This window comes from Mustela putorius, unplaced genomic scaffold, assembly GCF_011764305.1.
Source record: "Mustela putorius furo isolate JIRA1106 unplaced genomic scaffold, ASM1176430v1.1 tig00003834_pilon_pilon_pilon, whole genome shotgun sequence".
NCBI lineage: Eukaryota > Metazoa > Chordata > Mammalia > Carnivora > Mustelidae > Mustela > Mustela putorius.
The window spans coordinates 17,014,863-17,032,929 of record NW_025421987.1 but is presented as its reverse complement, the minus strand read 5'-3'; the positions used below and the strand labels follow the sequence as shown (position 1 = coordinate 17,032,929).

The 18,067-nt window shown below is 33.2% G+C and overlaps 1 protein-coding gene across 3 annotated transcripts in view; it reads right to left on the bottom strand.

The window, feature by feature from the left end:
• The window catches only part of CADM2 (cell adhesion molecule 2), a 1,089,711-nt gene that overhangs the window by 312,425 nt on the left and 759,219 nt on the right, over nucleotides 1–18,067 (bottom strand). For 2 of the 3 annotated variants that reach the window (XM_004775049.3, XM_004775051.3), the window contains exon 2: nucleotides 18,019–18,045. The exons of the other annotated variant lie outside the window; for it this stretch is intronic. In XM_004775049.3, the coding sequence (XP_004775106.1) occupies nucleotides 18,019–18,045 (27 nt within the window). The remainder of the gene's footprint in view (nucleotides 1–18,018; nucleotides 18,046–18,067) is intronic. 3 annotated transcript variants of the gene reach the window in all.

Sequence of the window (18,067 nt, the reverse complement as noted above, 5' to 3'; positions counted from 1 at the left end):
ATGGTAACCTAAAGCAAGCATTTAAAATTAGTGTGGGAAAATCTTAGTTATATGATCCCCACACTGTCAGGAAGAGTTCATTATACCTGATTTATTACTGAAGCTATTGGATCAGATGCTATTATAGCTTTCCCTGGGACAGGCATGCAAAAAGAGCATGCCGTTTAACTATTAGAAGAGTAAAACAGTCTATAATATAAGGTGAGTAGGAGTAACACTTTTTATCTAAAGTTATCACAAAGATAGATTAGCTTACTAGATTTCTTAGAAAATGAAATGTTATTAATCTGGTTACCCATTCCAACTGAATTCCAACTGGAATGTGTACGTAATTAATTATTTTCCTTTAAGCTGTTTGATCTTAATATTAATTGCATTTGGCTATTCTTTCACATCTAATACTGTTATTCATAGTAGACCTGTTTCCAAGGTAAAATTAGCTGATTGAGTCCATTTGCAAGAGTAAGAATTACATTTTTTTTCATCTCGTATCAGAGATCACATCTGTCCTTTGCATATGACTCTCAATAACTGAAAAAAAAAAGTTTTGAATGCAGACTCGGGTGCCACATATCACAGAATCTGATGAGAACTGACATCACATTGCTAAATTTTGATCTTCTGACATGTCTTTTTTTTTTTTTTTTAAAGAATTTTTTTTTTATTAAGATTTTTTTTTTTTTTAATTTGACAGAGAGACATCACAAGTAGGCAGAGAGGCAGGCAGAGAGAGAGGAGGAAGCAGGCTCCCTGCTGAGCAGAGAGCCCGATGCGGGACTCGATCCCAGGACTCTGAGATCATGACCTGAGCCGAAGGCAGCGGCTTAACCCACTGAGCCACCCAGGTGCCCTCTTTTTTTTTTTTTTTTTTTTAATTACCAATAACAGATTGTCTCAAGAGGTAGATGACATTTTTAAAATATTTTATTTATTTATTTGAGAGAGAGAGAGTGAGAGAGAGATAGCACAACCCAGGGGAGGGGCAGGAAGAGGGAGCAGCAGACTCCCTACTGAGCAGAAGCCCATGGGGAACTTAATCCCAGGGTCATGGGATCCTGACCTGAGCTCAACACAGTCACGCAGGTGCTAAAGAGGTAAATAATATTTTTTATTCATACTTAGGCAATTGTTTAAGTTTTATCTACTCTAGTGCTTCCTCACCTGTAACTATACATGCTTTGATATTTAAAATTAAAAGTTTTATTATCTTTCAAAATAAAAGCACTTTCTGACACCGTATTCTCTACAATGAGTGCAACTTGCATTTTAAATGTATTTTCAGTAATTTTATTGTTACCTTATTCATTCCCAGCCACTTTACTATTTCCCCTCAAATTACTTTTTTTCTCTTCCTTAATTATATGCCCAAGTTAATTTCAGATCTGTCATTTATACTTGCACAAACAATTGATGAAGCTGAAGCAGTTATATAATTTTAAAAGGAAACAAATCTCATCTAATTTGTTTAAAACTCAATAACAGAAAATATATCTTAGTATATTCATCTTTCTACCAGTTTTAGATGTAATATGACTGACATCTTAAAATTTACTGCCCATACTCCAATTCATTTTAAGGTGACACTTTCCTTTAACACTACAGAGAATTTTCAACAACAAAAGCAGCATGATTCCATTACCTCAAAATTTGTTTTGGTATGTAAATCACTACTAGTCAAAGTTTAATAACAGAATATAGAAACGGATAATGCAAACTTCTATTGTATTTTGCTATAAGGAAGTCAATGATAAATGGGATAATCTAGGGCAAAATTGTAATGTTTATTTTCTTAGGGAAAGTTTTTGCAAAAATAATATGTAGTTTCTTAAAATTAGATTATAAAAACATTCATTTTTGTTGCTAGTTTATTTTAAATCATTGAGAGTGACACATGTGTTTAGATTTTAGATTTGATTCCAAAATATAAAATATACTACTACTATTTTTGACTAGTAACTTACACCTGAATTCAGTAGGTATCTTGGAAATGAATGTGCAAATTATTAAATGTGAATAAATTAATGTGTCGCTAAATGTATTTCTAGGTGCTAGATTTTAAAATAGAACAGTTGCAGTTTATAAGGACAGCTTTCTTTTTGTGTATCTCTTACTAGGCCATGGGTGCATGTGTTTCCTTTACTTTTATTTTAAGAAATGTCCTGAAAATGACTAAGACCTTTAAAATCTTATGATTACTGAGATAGCTATAGAAGAAATGCTCATTAAATACTTCTTTTGTTCTAATAAATACAGAGTCAGATTATCATGCTGAAATGACCTCTCGGCCATGGCAAATACATTAAATAAGATTTGAGTAAAAAAATCCCAAAGTATTTGCTGATTCTCCAAAAAGCTTGTAAGGAATTTTAAAATCTATGTATCTATCTTCAGCTGTATAGCTACATTTCACCTAAATCTAAATTTATTCCTCACATTTATGACAAAGAAACTATTTCATGCAGGAAAAGTAACTTTTTATTTGCAGAGAAGGGAATTCAGTTTTTAATGAGTCGAACATCAGATTGCATAGAAACATCTATCTCTATTTCCAGGGGAAGTATATCCTAATATATACAAATATTAGCTCTCTGATCCCTCAGCTGCTATTTGAATACACTACCACAAATGAGTTGAACCTGCATTGTGAATAAATATTATTGGGATTCCCAAACTCTGGTTAAGCAGCCAAGAGATTTGACACTCCTTCCCAAGCTGACTTCTGGTTGAGATGGAAAATAATTACTTCATGGACTATTTGGTGATTGTTCAACACTGTCCAAACTATTCTTGCCTTGTATCTAGACAGCATGTTTAAATGAACTCAGTGCCCATCAGATGATTGTCTCATTTTGGAGAAAATATTATATGGAAAAAAATCTGGTATCCTACTCTACCATTAGGTGGCTTTTGTTTGGCCAGCATGGGAAAACACCTAAGTGCTAAGTTAAATTAGTAAACTTTTAAATTAATAAACCACATATATTATTAACACTTTGATGTTACTAAAATAACCTCAAATTGAATTCTCGGGAAAAAATCAAATTTATAACTAACCTTTAAACTGCTACGTCCAAAACAGAGCAAGATGTGCATTTTTTATGTGACGTATAGTGTGTTTTTCTTGATTTTTTATTTATTTATTTATTTTTTAGTTTCCTGGGTTGCCTGGGTAGAGCTACCCAGTCAGTTAAGTGTCTGACTCCAGATTTTGGCTCAGGTGATGATATCAGGGTTTTTTTAGATCAAGCCCCACATCGGACCAAATGCTCAGCAGGGAGTCTGCTTGAGATTCTTTCTCCTTTTCTCTTTGCCCCTCCCCCTGCTTGTGCTAATGCACTCTCTCTCTCTTTTAAGTAAATAAATAAGTGGGTCTTTAAGGTTTCCTCCCTCTGAAGTATTTAGGCATATTTGGATACACTACTACAAACTAGTTGCACCTGAACTGTGAATATGTATTATTTGGATTCCCAAACTCTGATTAAGCAGCCAAGAGATCTGAAACTATCCACTTAAAGCATTGCATGCTCATGGATTAGAAGAATAAACATTGTTAAAATGTCTATACTGCCCAGAGCAAACTATTCTTTCAATAACATCCCAATCAAAGTTCCATGGACATTTTTCAAAGTGCTGAAACAGACAATCCTAATTTTTATGGAACCATAAAAGAACCCAAATTGCTAAGAAAATATTATATGGAAAAAAATCTGGTATCCTACTCTACCATTAGGTGGCTTTTGTTTGGCCAGCATGGGAAAACACCTAAGTGCTAAGTTAAATTAATAAACTTTTAAATTAATAAACCACATATATTATTAACACTTTGATGTTACTAAAATAACCTCAAATTGAATAACCTCAAATTTCCAAATTGCTAAGGAAATGTGGAAAGAGAAGAACAAAGCTGGGGCATCATGTTACCTGATTTCAAGCTTTACTACAAGGCTGTGGTCACCAGAACAGCATGGTAGTGGCACAAAAACAGACACATAGATCAATGGAACAGAGTTGAGAGCAATGATGGTCAAATAATCTTTGACAAAGCAGGAAAAAAATATCCAATGGAAAAAAGACAATCTCTTCAATGAACGGTGCTGGGAAAACTGGACACCTATGTATAGAAGAATGAAACTTGACCATTCTCTTACACCATACACAAAGATAAATTCCAAATGGATAAAAGACCTCAACATGAGGCAGGAATCTATCAAAATCCTAGAAGAGAGCATAGGCAGTAACCTCTTCGACATCAGCAACAGCAATTTCTTTCAAGATATGTCTCCAAAGGCAAAGAAAGCAAAAGCAAAAATGAACTTTTGGGACTTCATCAAGTTCAAAAGCTTCTGCATAGGAAAGGAAATGGTCAAAAACAAACAAACAAACAAACAAAAAACCAAAAAACAAACAAACAAACAGGTAACCCATGGAATGGGGGAATATATTACAAATGACACTACAGACAAAGGGCTCATATCCAAGATCAGTAAAGAACTCCTCAAACTCAACACCCAAAAAACTATATAATCATAACAAAAAAACGGGCAGAAGACATGAACAGGCACTTTTCCAAGGAAGTCATACAAATGGCTAACAGACACATGAAAAAATGTTCATCATCATTAGCCATCAGGGAAATTCAAATCAAAACGACATTGAGATACCACCTTACACCAGTTAGAATGGTCAAAAACAACAAGTGTTAGAAAGGATGTGAAAAAAAGAGAACCTGTGTACACTCTTGGTGGGAATGCACACTGGTGCAACCACTTAGGAAAATAGTGTGGAGATTCCTCAAAAAATTAAAAATAGAGCTCCCTAATGACCCAGGAACTGCACTAGTGGGTATTTATCCCAAAGATACAGATGTAGTGAAAGAAGGGCCATATGTACCTCAATGTTCATAGCACCAATGACCACAATTGCCAAACTGTGGAAAGAGCCAAGATGCCCTACAACAGATGAGTGGATAAAGAAGATACTGTCCATATGTACAATGGAATATTATGCAGCCATCAGAAAGGATGAATACCCAACTTCTGTATCAGTTGGATGGGACTGGAGGAGATTATGCTGAGTGAAAAAAGGCAAGCAGAGGAAGTCAATTATATGGTTTCACTTACTTGTGGAGCATAAGAAATAACATGGAGAACATTAGGAGAAGGAAAGGAAGAGTGAATTGGAATAAATTGGAGAGGGAGACAAAGCATGAGGGACTGTGGATTCTGAGAAACAAACTGAGGGTTTTGGAGGAGGAGGAGTGGGGGAATGGGTGAGTCTGATGGTGGGTATTAAGAAGGGCATGGATTGCATAGAGCACTGGGTGTTATATGTAAACAATAAATCTTGGAACACTGAAAAAAATAAAATGAAATTTAAATAAATATTTTAAGAACAACAACAACAACAAAAAAAACTACCCAATTATTTCAAATGTGACAATCAATATTGTACATAAGTATTATTTTAGGGAAAAGAAAATGTTATCTAATTGTTTCCTGATATTATAATTGACAATTTTCCTTTACTTTTACTTCTGTTCCTTGGTACAACATAAATGTATTTTTCTGTGGGCTGACATACTGGCAATATCAGTACTGCCATTCTAGGTTTCTGCTTTAAGGTCTGTAGTGTTGATGATAATGAAGTGAAATGAAGAATAAAAAAGGCAACCCTTTAAACCCTTTATAAATATTCAGAGGCACTGATTTAACTCATATATAAAGGTTCTTGTTTTTGTTTTTGCTTGTTCTGCTCAATGTTTCAAATGCATTCTTGAAAGGATTTTCTATTCTGTCAAATCTATTTCTCCCTAATGTTACCATTAAATACTCTAGCCCAAACTACCTTAATTTTCTCATAAACTAATAACTTTCAAGATATCAACTTGTCTCTTTGTCATATGCATAGTAATCTCATCTAATTTGTTCTTCGTGAGCATTCAGTAAGTCTTTCAAATTATAAATGTGAGACTACCCCATCATCTCTGTCCCTATCTCCATTTAAAATGCCTAAATGGATTTTCATTGTTTTTAGAATGAAAAAAATACTCTTTAACAGACACTTCAAGGCACTGTGTGGGATTTTAGTAAAGTTGTAGAATACAAAATTAATATAAGAATTCAGTTGTGTTTCTGTATACCAACAAACTATCAGAAAGAGAAATTAAGAATTAAGTGCATCTAAAATAATAAAATACTTGGGAATAAATTTAACCAAGGTGGTAAAAGATCTGTATACTGAATACTATACAACATTGATGAAAGAAACTAAAGACAACATAAATAAATGAAAGATACTCATGTTCAGGGATTCAGAAAATAAATAGTGCTAAAAAGTCTCCATTACCTACAGCAGTCTACAGATTCAAAGCAATCCCTCCAAAAAGTCCAATGGCATTTTTCACAAATATAGAATAAACAATCCTAGAAGTTGTAAAGAACCACAGAAGAATTCAAATAGCCGAAGCAATCTTGAGAAAGAATAACAAAACTTCAGACATCATGCTCCCTAATTTTAAACTATGTTACAAAACTACTGTAATCAAAAAAGTATGGTATTGGTATAAAACAGATGCATTAGTCACTGGAGCAGAATAGAGACCCCAAAAATAAACCCATATGGTAAATTAATTTTTCACAAAGGAGACAAGAATATACAATGAGGAAAAGATAGTCTTTTTAATAACAGTGTTAGGAAAACTGGATAGCCATGTGCAAAACAATGAAACTGGACCACTAATGTACACCATACACAAAATCAACATGAAATGTATTGAAGACTTGGACATAAGACCTAAAGCCATAAAACTCCTAGATGAAAACATAGGAGGTAAGCTCTTTGACACTGGTCTTGGCAAAGATATTTTATGTTTGATATCCAGTGCTATTTTGACCCTCAATCTCACTGATTCTTCCACAGAAACTATATTGGCTTTTAGTCTCCTGTTGCCATCCCTTGATTGGAAAGTTTCTCCCTCTCTTCTTCACCTCCTTCACCTCCTCTGATTAGTTCTTTAGTTCTCTTCTGATCATCACTTTTTCCAAGAAATTTGACTGGAGCCTTCTTCTACTAAAGTAAATGCATCTGTAATCAGATCTTATCATACTACTATGCCATTGTTTTGCAGAAGCAAATTTAAATTTCTTCAGGTGAATATTTGATTAATCTCTATATTTTATACTAACTGGCAATTACCAAGGTTCCCAGTGATTCTATATTGATAAACCCAATGGTACATTCTCATCTATCATTCAGTTCTCATCTATCAAGAACATTTAATTCAGTTGCTGATTCCTTAATTTGTTTCAACTTGTTTCTCACCATCCATTTGTTCTTGAGTTTTGAGCACCTAAGAACTCAGTCCTATGATTTTGTTTTCTTCTCTAAATACATTTATGTCTTAGATAAATCCATCCTTTCTTACAGCTTTATATACTACCCATAGACCCCAATTTCCAGATTTTCTTTCTACAGTGCAGAACTTTCTCCTGAATTTCATATTCACATAGCCAATTTCTACCTGTCTTTGTCACTTGGATCTCCAACTTCATGTATTCAAGACAGTTTCCACTATTTTACTCTGTGCTTTCCAACATCTTCTCCATCTTATAAATGTAATTGTGTCCTTCTAGTTTTTCAGGTATATCTATCTATCTATCTATCTAATCTCCAAATCAAACATTGAAATCATCCTACTCTATCCTTTATATGCTGTTACACTTCCATTCAGCAAATTCTATTAGGTATGACTTCAAATGATCACTTCACACCATCTCCATTGCGATGATTCCAGTCCTGCTGCCATCATCTGTCCCCTGATTTCCTGGAAAAGTGTGCTAATGTCTTTCATTGCAAATCTCTCTTCAAGGGAACATCCAAACTGATCTTATAAACACAATCAGCATATGTGCCTCCTCTGTTCAAACTTCAGTGGCTTTTCATCTTACTTAGATCAAAACAAAAATCCCTGCATGATTTGGGTCCTCATTCCCTCTACAACTACACTGTTATTTACTCACCTAATTCATGCTTCTCTAACTTCTCTTGAATATACTAAGTTCCTCACTGCCTTACAGCCTTTCTCTTCCAGATCACCTCAGCTTGGACTCTCAGCATCAATTCTCTCTTCAAATTCTCACTTGCCTCATCTCCATGTTCTACTCCCTTCTCTACTCTGCCTGCAAATTCTTACTCCTCTGCTTTGTTTTTTCATCATAATGCCTATAATATTGCAATACACTATAGTATATAATTTACTTTTTTTTCCCTCACTGATATACTTACAACTGTCCCTGGCAATGTTGAATGAATAAATGAAAGAATAAATGAGTGAAAGCCTCATGGAGTCAAAAATAAGCAATATTTTTTCTCCCCATTGTATCTTGGCACAGTATAGACATTTAGTGAAAACTTAATTAAATTAAGAAACATTTGTTCACTCCTTTTCCAAGGATGGTCAGTAAGAAAAAGCATAGAATGGGTATCATTATTACAAAGTCTTTCCATGCACATGAATCATTGGCATTGACTCAGAACAAGGGCAATGTTTTATTTATTACTAAATATCAAGTCCTTGGCTATGTGATTATGCCTTATTTAATTAATAACTATTTACATCTGGATATCAATTAGCTATTTTAAAAGTGTTTTCACATATCCTTTTTGATATCATTATAAAATCATTTTATTTATCATTATAATTCCATGAGGTAGATAGTATTGGTATTTTTATCCTTACCTTACTCATTTGAAAAAGCAAATAAATAATAGAACAGTTACTAAAACACAGGTACTTTGATAACCATCTCTAAAGCTGTTAATAGAACATTTTGATAGTAATAAATATTTTATGCTATGATTTCAAGTCAAATGACTCTTTTCCACTAAAAACACAAAACCGTCACTCCATCTAAATTGAAATATAAATTAGAATTTATTTTCAATGAAATTTAACTGTTGGCTTTAGAGCACTTATCTTGAAACTGCCCTGAAATGCACAACTATTAAACATTGATCACTATATTTCCCCTTGTAATAGACTTTTTTGTGTGTGTTTGGAAACCTGTAAGAAACCACAAACCTTGGGATTTTAATTACAGACTTTCTAAACTCCACACAGCAGCTGCAGAATAGGCAAATACCAATTTTATTAACATAATAGAATGACATGAACCAATTGAATGAATTGAGTCCCAGAAGATTCTGTCCTTTGGATGAGATGTGTTTAGATAGAATAAAATAACATTACAATGATTTATTTATGATGGAAATGAGGACATAAACTTAAAGTGGCAACACAAACTAATTTCTAATTGCTATACAAAGTTGTACCCTGCAAATGAGCTATGTTTACACATATGTTCACAGGAAAGCTCCAAACTTTATTTTCATTTCAAGACTAAAAGGGAGGCAGGGGGAAATGAAACTTCATTAAATTAAGTGAAAAATAATATTCTTTTAGATTTGTGAATGAAGTATCTAGAGGGGTCTTTCTATTCCGACCCACACTAATTTGTACTATGCAACATGAAGGACAATTGTTCAACAGTAACGAATAAGATACTCCACAGAGGAAATACATCAAATACATGTCCAAACCCTTATCCAGTGAGAAATAAAAACCAGAAACTACATTAAGTGTAACTGCAGTTTAAAAACAAGAAAAGTTATCTGCATTTTGACCCACTGAATCATCTTTCAATAAAATTTTAATGAACATAACTCTTTAACCCTCTTCCAATTTCAGCATTTCACCTTAGTTATGACTAAAGCTTTTCTAGAACACTATTCTTCTTATTGAGAAACTACTGCCTCATCTTTCCAGAGAGAGAATATCTGAGGAGTGAGGTTAACATATGATGAATGAATGAGAGACTCAAAGAAAAAGAATGAAAAACAAGAAATCTACTGGGAGAATATTTCCCTTGCCACTAGGTAAGTGCCACTAGATAGGTCCCATTTATTTCTTCCCAATAACAACTGCTCATCATTCTACTTTACCCGCATTCACAGCCCCAATCCTACTTGGGTGAATGGGACCTAGACAAATATATTTAAATAAGTAAATAACCTTAAGGTGAATTGTAATGATTAATTTACTCTGAAATCTTTAAAGCCTTTAAAAGAGTAAAAGCTAGAACTCAGGAGTCAGTAACTCTGATTTGAAATTGTTGGCTTCCCTCTTAACTGATTTTGTGAACTTAAATTTCTTAATTCTTTGCTTCATCTTCCTCATTAAAAAAAAAATCAAGGTAAAAATAGTATCTATCTCAAAACGTTTTATGAGGGTCAAATTAGAAAACACATGCACAGTGTTTAATGTAGTGTCTCACACATAGTAAACATTAAAAATGTTAGCTATATAGTTATAATTGTTAACCATTTTTTAAAAAAGTTAGAAAAAGGCTGCAGTGATAAAATTACATATTTAAAAACATCATTGCATTATCATATATATCAGTATCTGTCAATTTTCCTGGAGAAGTGAGATGAAGTAGAAGGTAGATTAAGTTTGGAAGTTTTCCTTCCATTTCTATTTTTTGGAACAGTTTTAGGAGAATAGGAATTAGTTCTTCTTTAAATGTTTGGTAGAATTCCCCCGGGAAGCCGTCTGGCCCTGGGCTTTTGTTTGTTTGGAGATTTTTAATGACTGTTTCAATCTCCTTACTGGTTATGGGTCTGTTCAGGCTTTCTATTTCTTCCTGGTTCAGTTGTGGTAGTTTATATGTTTCTAGGAATGCATCCATTTCTTCCAGATTGTCAAATTTATTGCCGTAGAGTTGCTCATAGTATGTTCTTATAATACTTTGTATTTCTTTGGTCACAGACACATGAAAAAGTGCTCCATATCACTCGGCATCAGGGAAATACAAATCAAAACCACAATGCGATATCACCTCACACCAGTCAGAATGGCTAAAATCAACAAGTCAGGAAATGACAGATGCTGGCGAGGATGCGGAGAAAGGGGCACCCTCCTACACTGTTGGTGGGAATGCAAGCTGGTGCAACCTCTCTGGAAAACAGCATGGAGGTTCCTCAAAATGTTGAAAATAGAACTGCCCTATGACCCAGCAATTGCACTATTGGGTATTTACCCTAAAGATACAAACGTAGTGATCCAAAGGGGCACGTGTACTCGAATGTTTATAGCAGCAATGTCCACAATAGCCAAACTATGGAAAGAACCTAGATGTCCATCAACAGATGAATGGATCAAGAAGATGTGGTATATATACACAATGGAATACTATGCAGCCATCAAAAGAAATGAAATCTTGCCATTTGCGACAACATGGATGGAACTAGAGCGTATCATGCTTAGCGAAATAAGTCAGGCGGAGAAAGACAACTATCATATGATCTCCCTGATATGAGGAAGTGGTGTTGCAACATGGGGGCTTAAGTGGGTAGGAGAAGAATAAATGAAACAAGATGGGATTGGGAGGGAGACAAACCATAAGTGACTCTTAATCTCACAAAACAAACTGAGGGTTGCTGGGGGGAGGGGGTTTGGGAGAAGGGGGTGGTATTATGGACATTGGGGAGGGTATGTGCTTTGGTGAGTGCTGTGAAGTGTGTAAACCTGGTGATTCACAGACCTGTACCACTGGGGATAAAAATATATGTTTATAAAAAATAAAAAATTATATTAAAAAAAAAAAGAAGGTAGATTAAGAAAAGCAACCTTCTAAAAAGTATGGCCTTGCACTTGACCCCCTTAGTGAATACATTATAGGGACATAATATGCTTTTAAATTCCCTTACATGTAATCCCCTATTATCTTTAAGAAATACTTCCCAAGACCCCCAGTGGATTACTAAAACCACAGATAATACTGAATCTTATATTCACTATGATTTTTCCCATACCTACGTATCTATGATAAAGTTTAATTTATAAATTAGACACCAAGATTAACAATAATAAAATAAAACAAAATTTATAATAGAATTTGTAACAATATACTGAAATTAAAATTTTGTGAATGTGGCCTCTCCCTCTCTCATAACATCTTACTGTGCTGTGCTCAGTCTTCTTGCAATGATGTGAGATGATAAAATGCCTACATGATGAGATGAAATTAAGTGAATGACACAGGCATGATGATGTAGCATTAGGCTAATATTGACCTGACAATAGTCAGAAGGAAGATCGTCTGCTTCCAGACTAGGCTGACTGCTGGCAACTGAAACCATGGAAGGCTAAACTGTGGAGAAAGGGTGACTGCTATATTTCTAACATTACCAATATATTTCCTTAGAATAGCTTCATGTGGGATAAATAAACATAAGCTTCAATCCAAATCCAAACAGCTTCAATAAAAGGAGTTGAGTGATATTTTCAAAAGAAATTATATATAATCTTATTCTTCGATTTCTTCACCTGATGATAAAAGGAAGTAATTTTTACATTTTAAATATTATATAAGCCTTGCTATAACATAATCTTCTTATTTTTTTCTCCTTCTCTTTTGCTATTGGGTTGAACTTTTTAATATCATTTATATACTTTGGATTTTAATATTGAAATGTAAAGAAAAATGCAAATACCTAACTGGACCATTCATGTTATATATTATGTGTTTATTTTAATGTTATAATTAATATAAACATATGAATGCTATCATGATGATGAAATATTACAGATACTCAGAAAATTTTAGATTTTGGATTTGTTTTTGACCATATTTGTTTTCTTTCCACAGACATCATTTAAAAAAATAATAGTAATGATTATTACAATAATGATAGGTAAAATTTACTGAGAGGTTATTATGAGCCATTTCCTAGGTTAATCTTTTTTTATACATTAGCCCATATAATTTTCAAAACAACTGAATGTTGAGTGAAGTTAATCAAATTGTCCAGGTGTTCAATTCAGGTAAGTTGAAAAACTAGGATTGGATTTATGTCTGACTACAAAATGGAAGTTCTTGATATATAGTGCATATTATAGAGTACAAACTGAAATACTGGTTCTCTACTTAAGACAAGACTATAGTTTGAAGCAATGTCTCAATTTCAACTTCTTTTGTGCCTTTCAATTCACCCTCAAAAGGTATAATATGATGTTATATTTTGATTGAATAGCAGACTTTATATTTACACCTGAATAAATCATTTATTTAATAATATTATGTGTGACTAGCACTTAAATCCAGTAAATTGAAATGCTGATTCTTCTCTAGACCACATACATATCTCAATTTAGATTGCTGAGTGCCCTTCATTATCTTTTAATTCTTATGCAAAGTCAGAATAATTATGTTAATTTTTATTTGAACACTGAATAATGATTATATGATTAAAGGTAATAGCAAGAAATGACATAAAAATGTTATCCCCACTATAGTTGCCAAATTCTGAATAAAAAATAAAGCCTAAAAATCAGATTGAAGATTTAAAATATATATAATGGTTTAAAACTATTTAGAAATTTTGTACTATTCTGGAACAATATTAATCACATGATACATTTAGTCCATAGGTTTATAATGAGTGAAATAAAGTCATTTCATGCAAAGAAATTTAGGAACACCAAATTACCTTTTTCACTATCTTTAAGTGACAAAGCATAGATGATCTTAACTGAAATATGAGTATAGGATATATGAATGCAAGTTAGATTGTAGATTGCTGATGTATGAATTCATTGTGATATATGGATATAGGATAGGTTGTAGAATATTGAGAATTGAAGCAGGAGACAAGTTAGAAACTATTCCAGGGAAGCTCTCAGAAATGAGCATTTTGAAGAAGAGGGATCGATGCAAAAGCTACTATCCTCCTATTAAAATTGGGAAACAATTAGGACAATAATTTTATCTCCATAAAATTAGGACCACTTATAACCCACACTAGTTATGGGGGCCATTAGGGTGGCAGAATTACATGTTTCAAATAATCTAGGAAATCAGGCAAATATTTCTTCATGAGAAGAAATGGCAAACCCCAAAGTTTCAGATTTACCAAAAAAAAAAAAAAAAAAAAAGAGAATTTTTGTTTTTACAATCAAGTAGAAATATTCAGTAGGATGATGAAAATATCAGAGAAGATTAGTAAATCAAGTCTAGGAAAGGGTTAACTAAAATGAGCTAAGAACACTTTAGAGGAAGAAGGTGATTATAATAATCTGTTCTCTTTCAATGTAAGCAAGAGAAACCTATCTAGAAAGTTAACTAAAAGAGAGACATGTCCTAATATATTAAAACAAGGGAACTGGACACCATGAGGGCACTCTCTTAACTCTTACTTTTTGTACATTCCTGTTTCTCTTTTTTCAAACTTAATTCATCTTTTTCAGTCTACCTATATAATTTATAGCTGCAAAATAGAATAAAACTGATTCCCATTTCTCATCCTTTTTTTTTGCCTCTTTCAGTTTTGCTATTCTTTCCTTCTTCTTTCCCAGTTTTTTCAGGAGAGGAATTTGATTGAATCATTTGTCTTTCTCTTAAGACTCAACAATGATGAGAAAGGTTGGTTGTGGGTACATAACCATCTAGAAAATGGCTACTTCCTGTATTTTGTAGGAGGTGAAGTTCATCTCTATGAGATGATGTAGAGAGCTAACCAAACTGCAAGAGGTGATCTTTTCAGGGTCAAAGATATAACCTAAAGAAAACCTATATCCCAGAATAAGATAGAAAAGGAGAGAAAAAAAGGCAAAGAACAGTTAAGAAGAAGATGAAGTCTAAACCAAGGGAAGTAGAAAATCAAAAGAAACAATATATATTCAGCAGGGGGAAAATGAATAATATGTGGATTGGAAAATTACCAGTGGATTTGACCACTAAAGAATTAGTGATCATCAGAATGACAGTTTCTACACAGATAAGGAAAGGGTTAGTTGCTACATGATTTGATGATATTCAGATATATCATGTTTATATTATTGCCCTCAGATACTAGTATAATAACCAATATATATTTTAAAAAAGGAGTGAGAGAAAATTAGAGTAATTTTCTATGACATTCCTAATAACTGCTGTCTCCTAGTGAACTCTCTTTTTATCTGAACACCCATAAATTGCTGTTCTAAGAGTCTGTTTTAAAATGTTACTGGGAATTTAGTGTCAAATTGACCAGTCTATGGGTTCTTGAATGTAATCCTTTCTCAAAAACAAAACAAAACAAAACAAAAACTAACAAATAAACAAACAAAACAAGACACATTTTTCTTCCCAGTATTCCAGAAGCTCTCTAAATTTGGATGATTCCATAAAGCTAAATGAATGAGATGTGATCTCCAAAATTTTCCTTGGTTCCCTGGGATGTGCTTTGTTTGGGTCAGGAGAAATAAACTATTTTTAAGCAACCATCTGCTCTTGCATTACCTTTCATTTTATTTTCCTCTTTCCCACAATTCTTTTTTTTTTTTTTTTTTTTTTACTTTTCCTGTTTGAAGACCATTTGCTTTGACATAGAAATTGGACAATAAAACACTGAGTAGTCCTTTCTGTTGTCTCTATATAATATACATCTGCCTCAAACCAACATTAGAAATAAAATTTCAATTTCTACTTGAGGCCCAGTTCATTTTAGAAGGTGTCATTTTTGGTCTCCATAACACTGCAGATGCAAAAACATGGGTGGCATAGGATAAACTATGTCCTTAAGCTCCCTGCAGTTTTGTACACAAGTGGAAAAATGAGACTCAAATAAAATTGCTAAGTATGGGATGGCAGGGATGTCTTCATGGGAAGTGTTAAATTGGGCATGGGAATATGTTTGCATTGCAAAATCATAGCCAGCTTGAATCCTGACATGATTTTACAGACACTTGTAACATAATTTATGGCTGTAATCTTCCAATTAAAAGTTGGTTCCTGGACTTCATAACCTGTTTATTGTACATTGAATTATCATCTATTGTTTTTAGGAATTACCAAGTGAACATAGATGTGATTATTATGAGCGGTTTTATGTAATCAAATGAAGTGATGACTTACAATCACACAATTTTATGTCATATCATCAAAATTTTTTCCTCTACTCTCATAAAAACATAGGATCTCACTCAAAAGGTGTCCTCACAATCCTTAAATGGGCTGTAGTCATTCCTGCTTTCATATGTTAGTATATATTTTTGAATTCTTTTTTCTATGTGCGACTTTTTTCCTGTGTACTCTACCCATCCTTTAATAATCAGTTCAAGCCCCACCCCTGAGGTAAAGCATTCTCCGAGGAGGATTTTTTTTTAATATAATTTTTTATTTTTTATAAACATATATTTTTATCCCCAGGGGTCCAGGTCTGTGAATCACCAGGTTTACACACTTCACAGCACTCACCAAAGCACATACCCTCCCCAATGTCCATAATACCACCCCCTTCTCCCAAACCCCCTCCCCCCAGCAACCCTCAGTTTGTTTTGTGAGATTAAGAGGATTTTAATTTCAATATGTATCTCTTTCCCTAACTCCCTTTACAATTAGGTTCTATATACTACAATTCACACATTATTATACATTGTTCTTAATTCTTCATTCTTACAGCTGTACTTTTTGGCTTTTATTATATACATTATGCTTATTTATTCATAAATGTATTCATTATCAAGTAATAAACACTTTGTGAATGTGTTTCTTTTGTTCACAACCAGAAATAAAATTATTACGGCAAGAACTGGCTAATCCTATTAACACATTTATTTGAACAACATACACAGTATAAGTGGAGGCTGAAACAAAGGGTAACAACAATTTTGCCACCTTGTCTTTTATATTTTCAGTGGTCTATAAAATAAATAAAATACTAGGAAAATAGTAGTTGCATACTAAATGCTTAGATTTATAAATAGGGAGCAGTTAACACTTCAAAGATGAACCTATGTCATAGTGTTTAAACTAGCTCTAAAACTAGAACCTGGAGGAAGACAGAGCTGAAGGGAGATGAATAATGGAGAAGGGTGGCCTTGTGGTGAATCTGAATATGAGAAATGGTGAAGGAGGCAAAACTACCTGGTAGTTCCTCCTGAGTACATGGAGGAAGATATTAGGCAGGACAATACTAAGATTCAGAAAACTCTCCACAGAGAGGTATATTTGTGAAAAGCAAAAGAAACTAGCATTATTTAAAATGTGAGTAGCAGCAGGAAGTCTACCAATTATTTTACATATTTCACCTAACTCGATCTTCATGACAATCTTTTATAGTTTTTATTCTTTTTATTGTTATTTATACTCTGTAGAAAAGGAAACTGAAGATAATAGATATATGACCAATAGGGTAAATGTAGTTTTGCTCTATATATGAAAGATACTTGAAAAATAAATGAAGGATAAAATGAAGGATAAAAGAAACATATATTTGCTATATAAGAAGAAGAAAAAATAAATATATAGATTGCTCTTGAGACTATACAATCAAAACATATAAACTATAAACCTATGATAAATATACATATATTTGAATTTTTTTTCAAAACCGTAACAACACATTGAGCCAAAAGTCTTTTTCCTTTCAGGGAGATATTCTGGCATTAGACAAGTACATCCTCTCTCATGAAATTATATTTCCAGGATTCTAGCAAATATAAACTTAATCCAACCAGGAAATGGAAGAAAAGTCATAAATAGAAATGTACAGTATATAATATTCATTTTTTAAAGGATTTTTTTCCTTTCACATAATTCTCTGAAGGCTTGGTCACTTCTGAGACTTTGTATCAGCTTTATTTTATGCTGTACTTTTTCCAATTCACAATTTTATCAAAGGAATTAAGGTCAACAGGCAAAATATTGGTACACAAAAGCACTGTATTCCACTTGGAATAAAGTGAAAAGCAAAGCAAGAAAACAAACAAACAATCATGCAAACATCAACATATATCAGAAACTGAATATTTGAAATAATATATATTTATATTTGTAGGAATTTATGACTAATGTTGGTACACTGAACTAGCATTATCACTAACAGAATTGGCTCCATCAATTAACATGGCTTGGAAGATTGAGGGAAAAAAAAAAGAAAAGAATCATGGTGAGTCATGCAGAATGGATAGGAGCTCACCTTTAACTTTACTCTTTGAAGCAGCCGCTGGTTCCAAGGAAAGATTGCA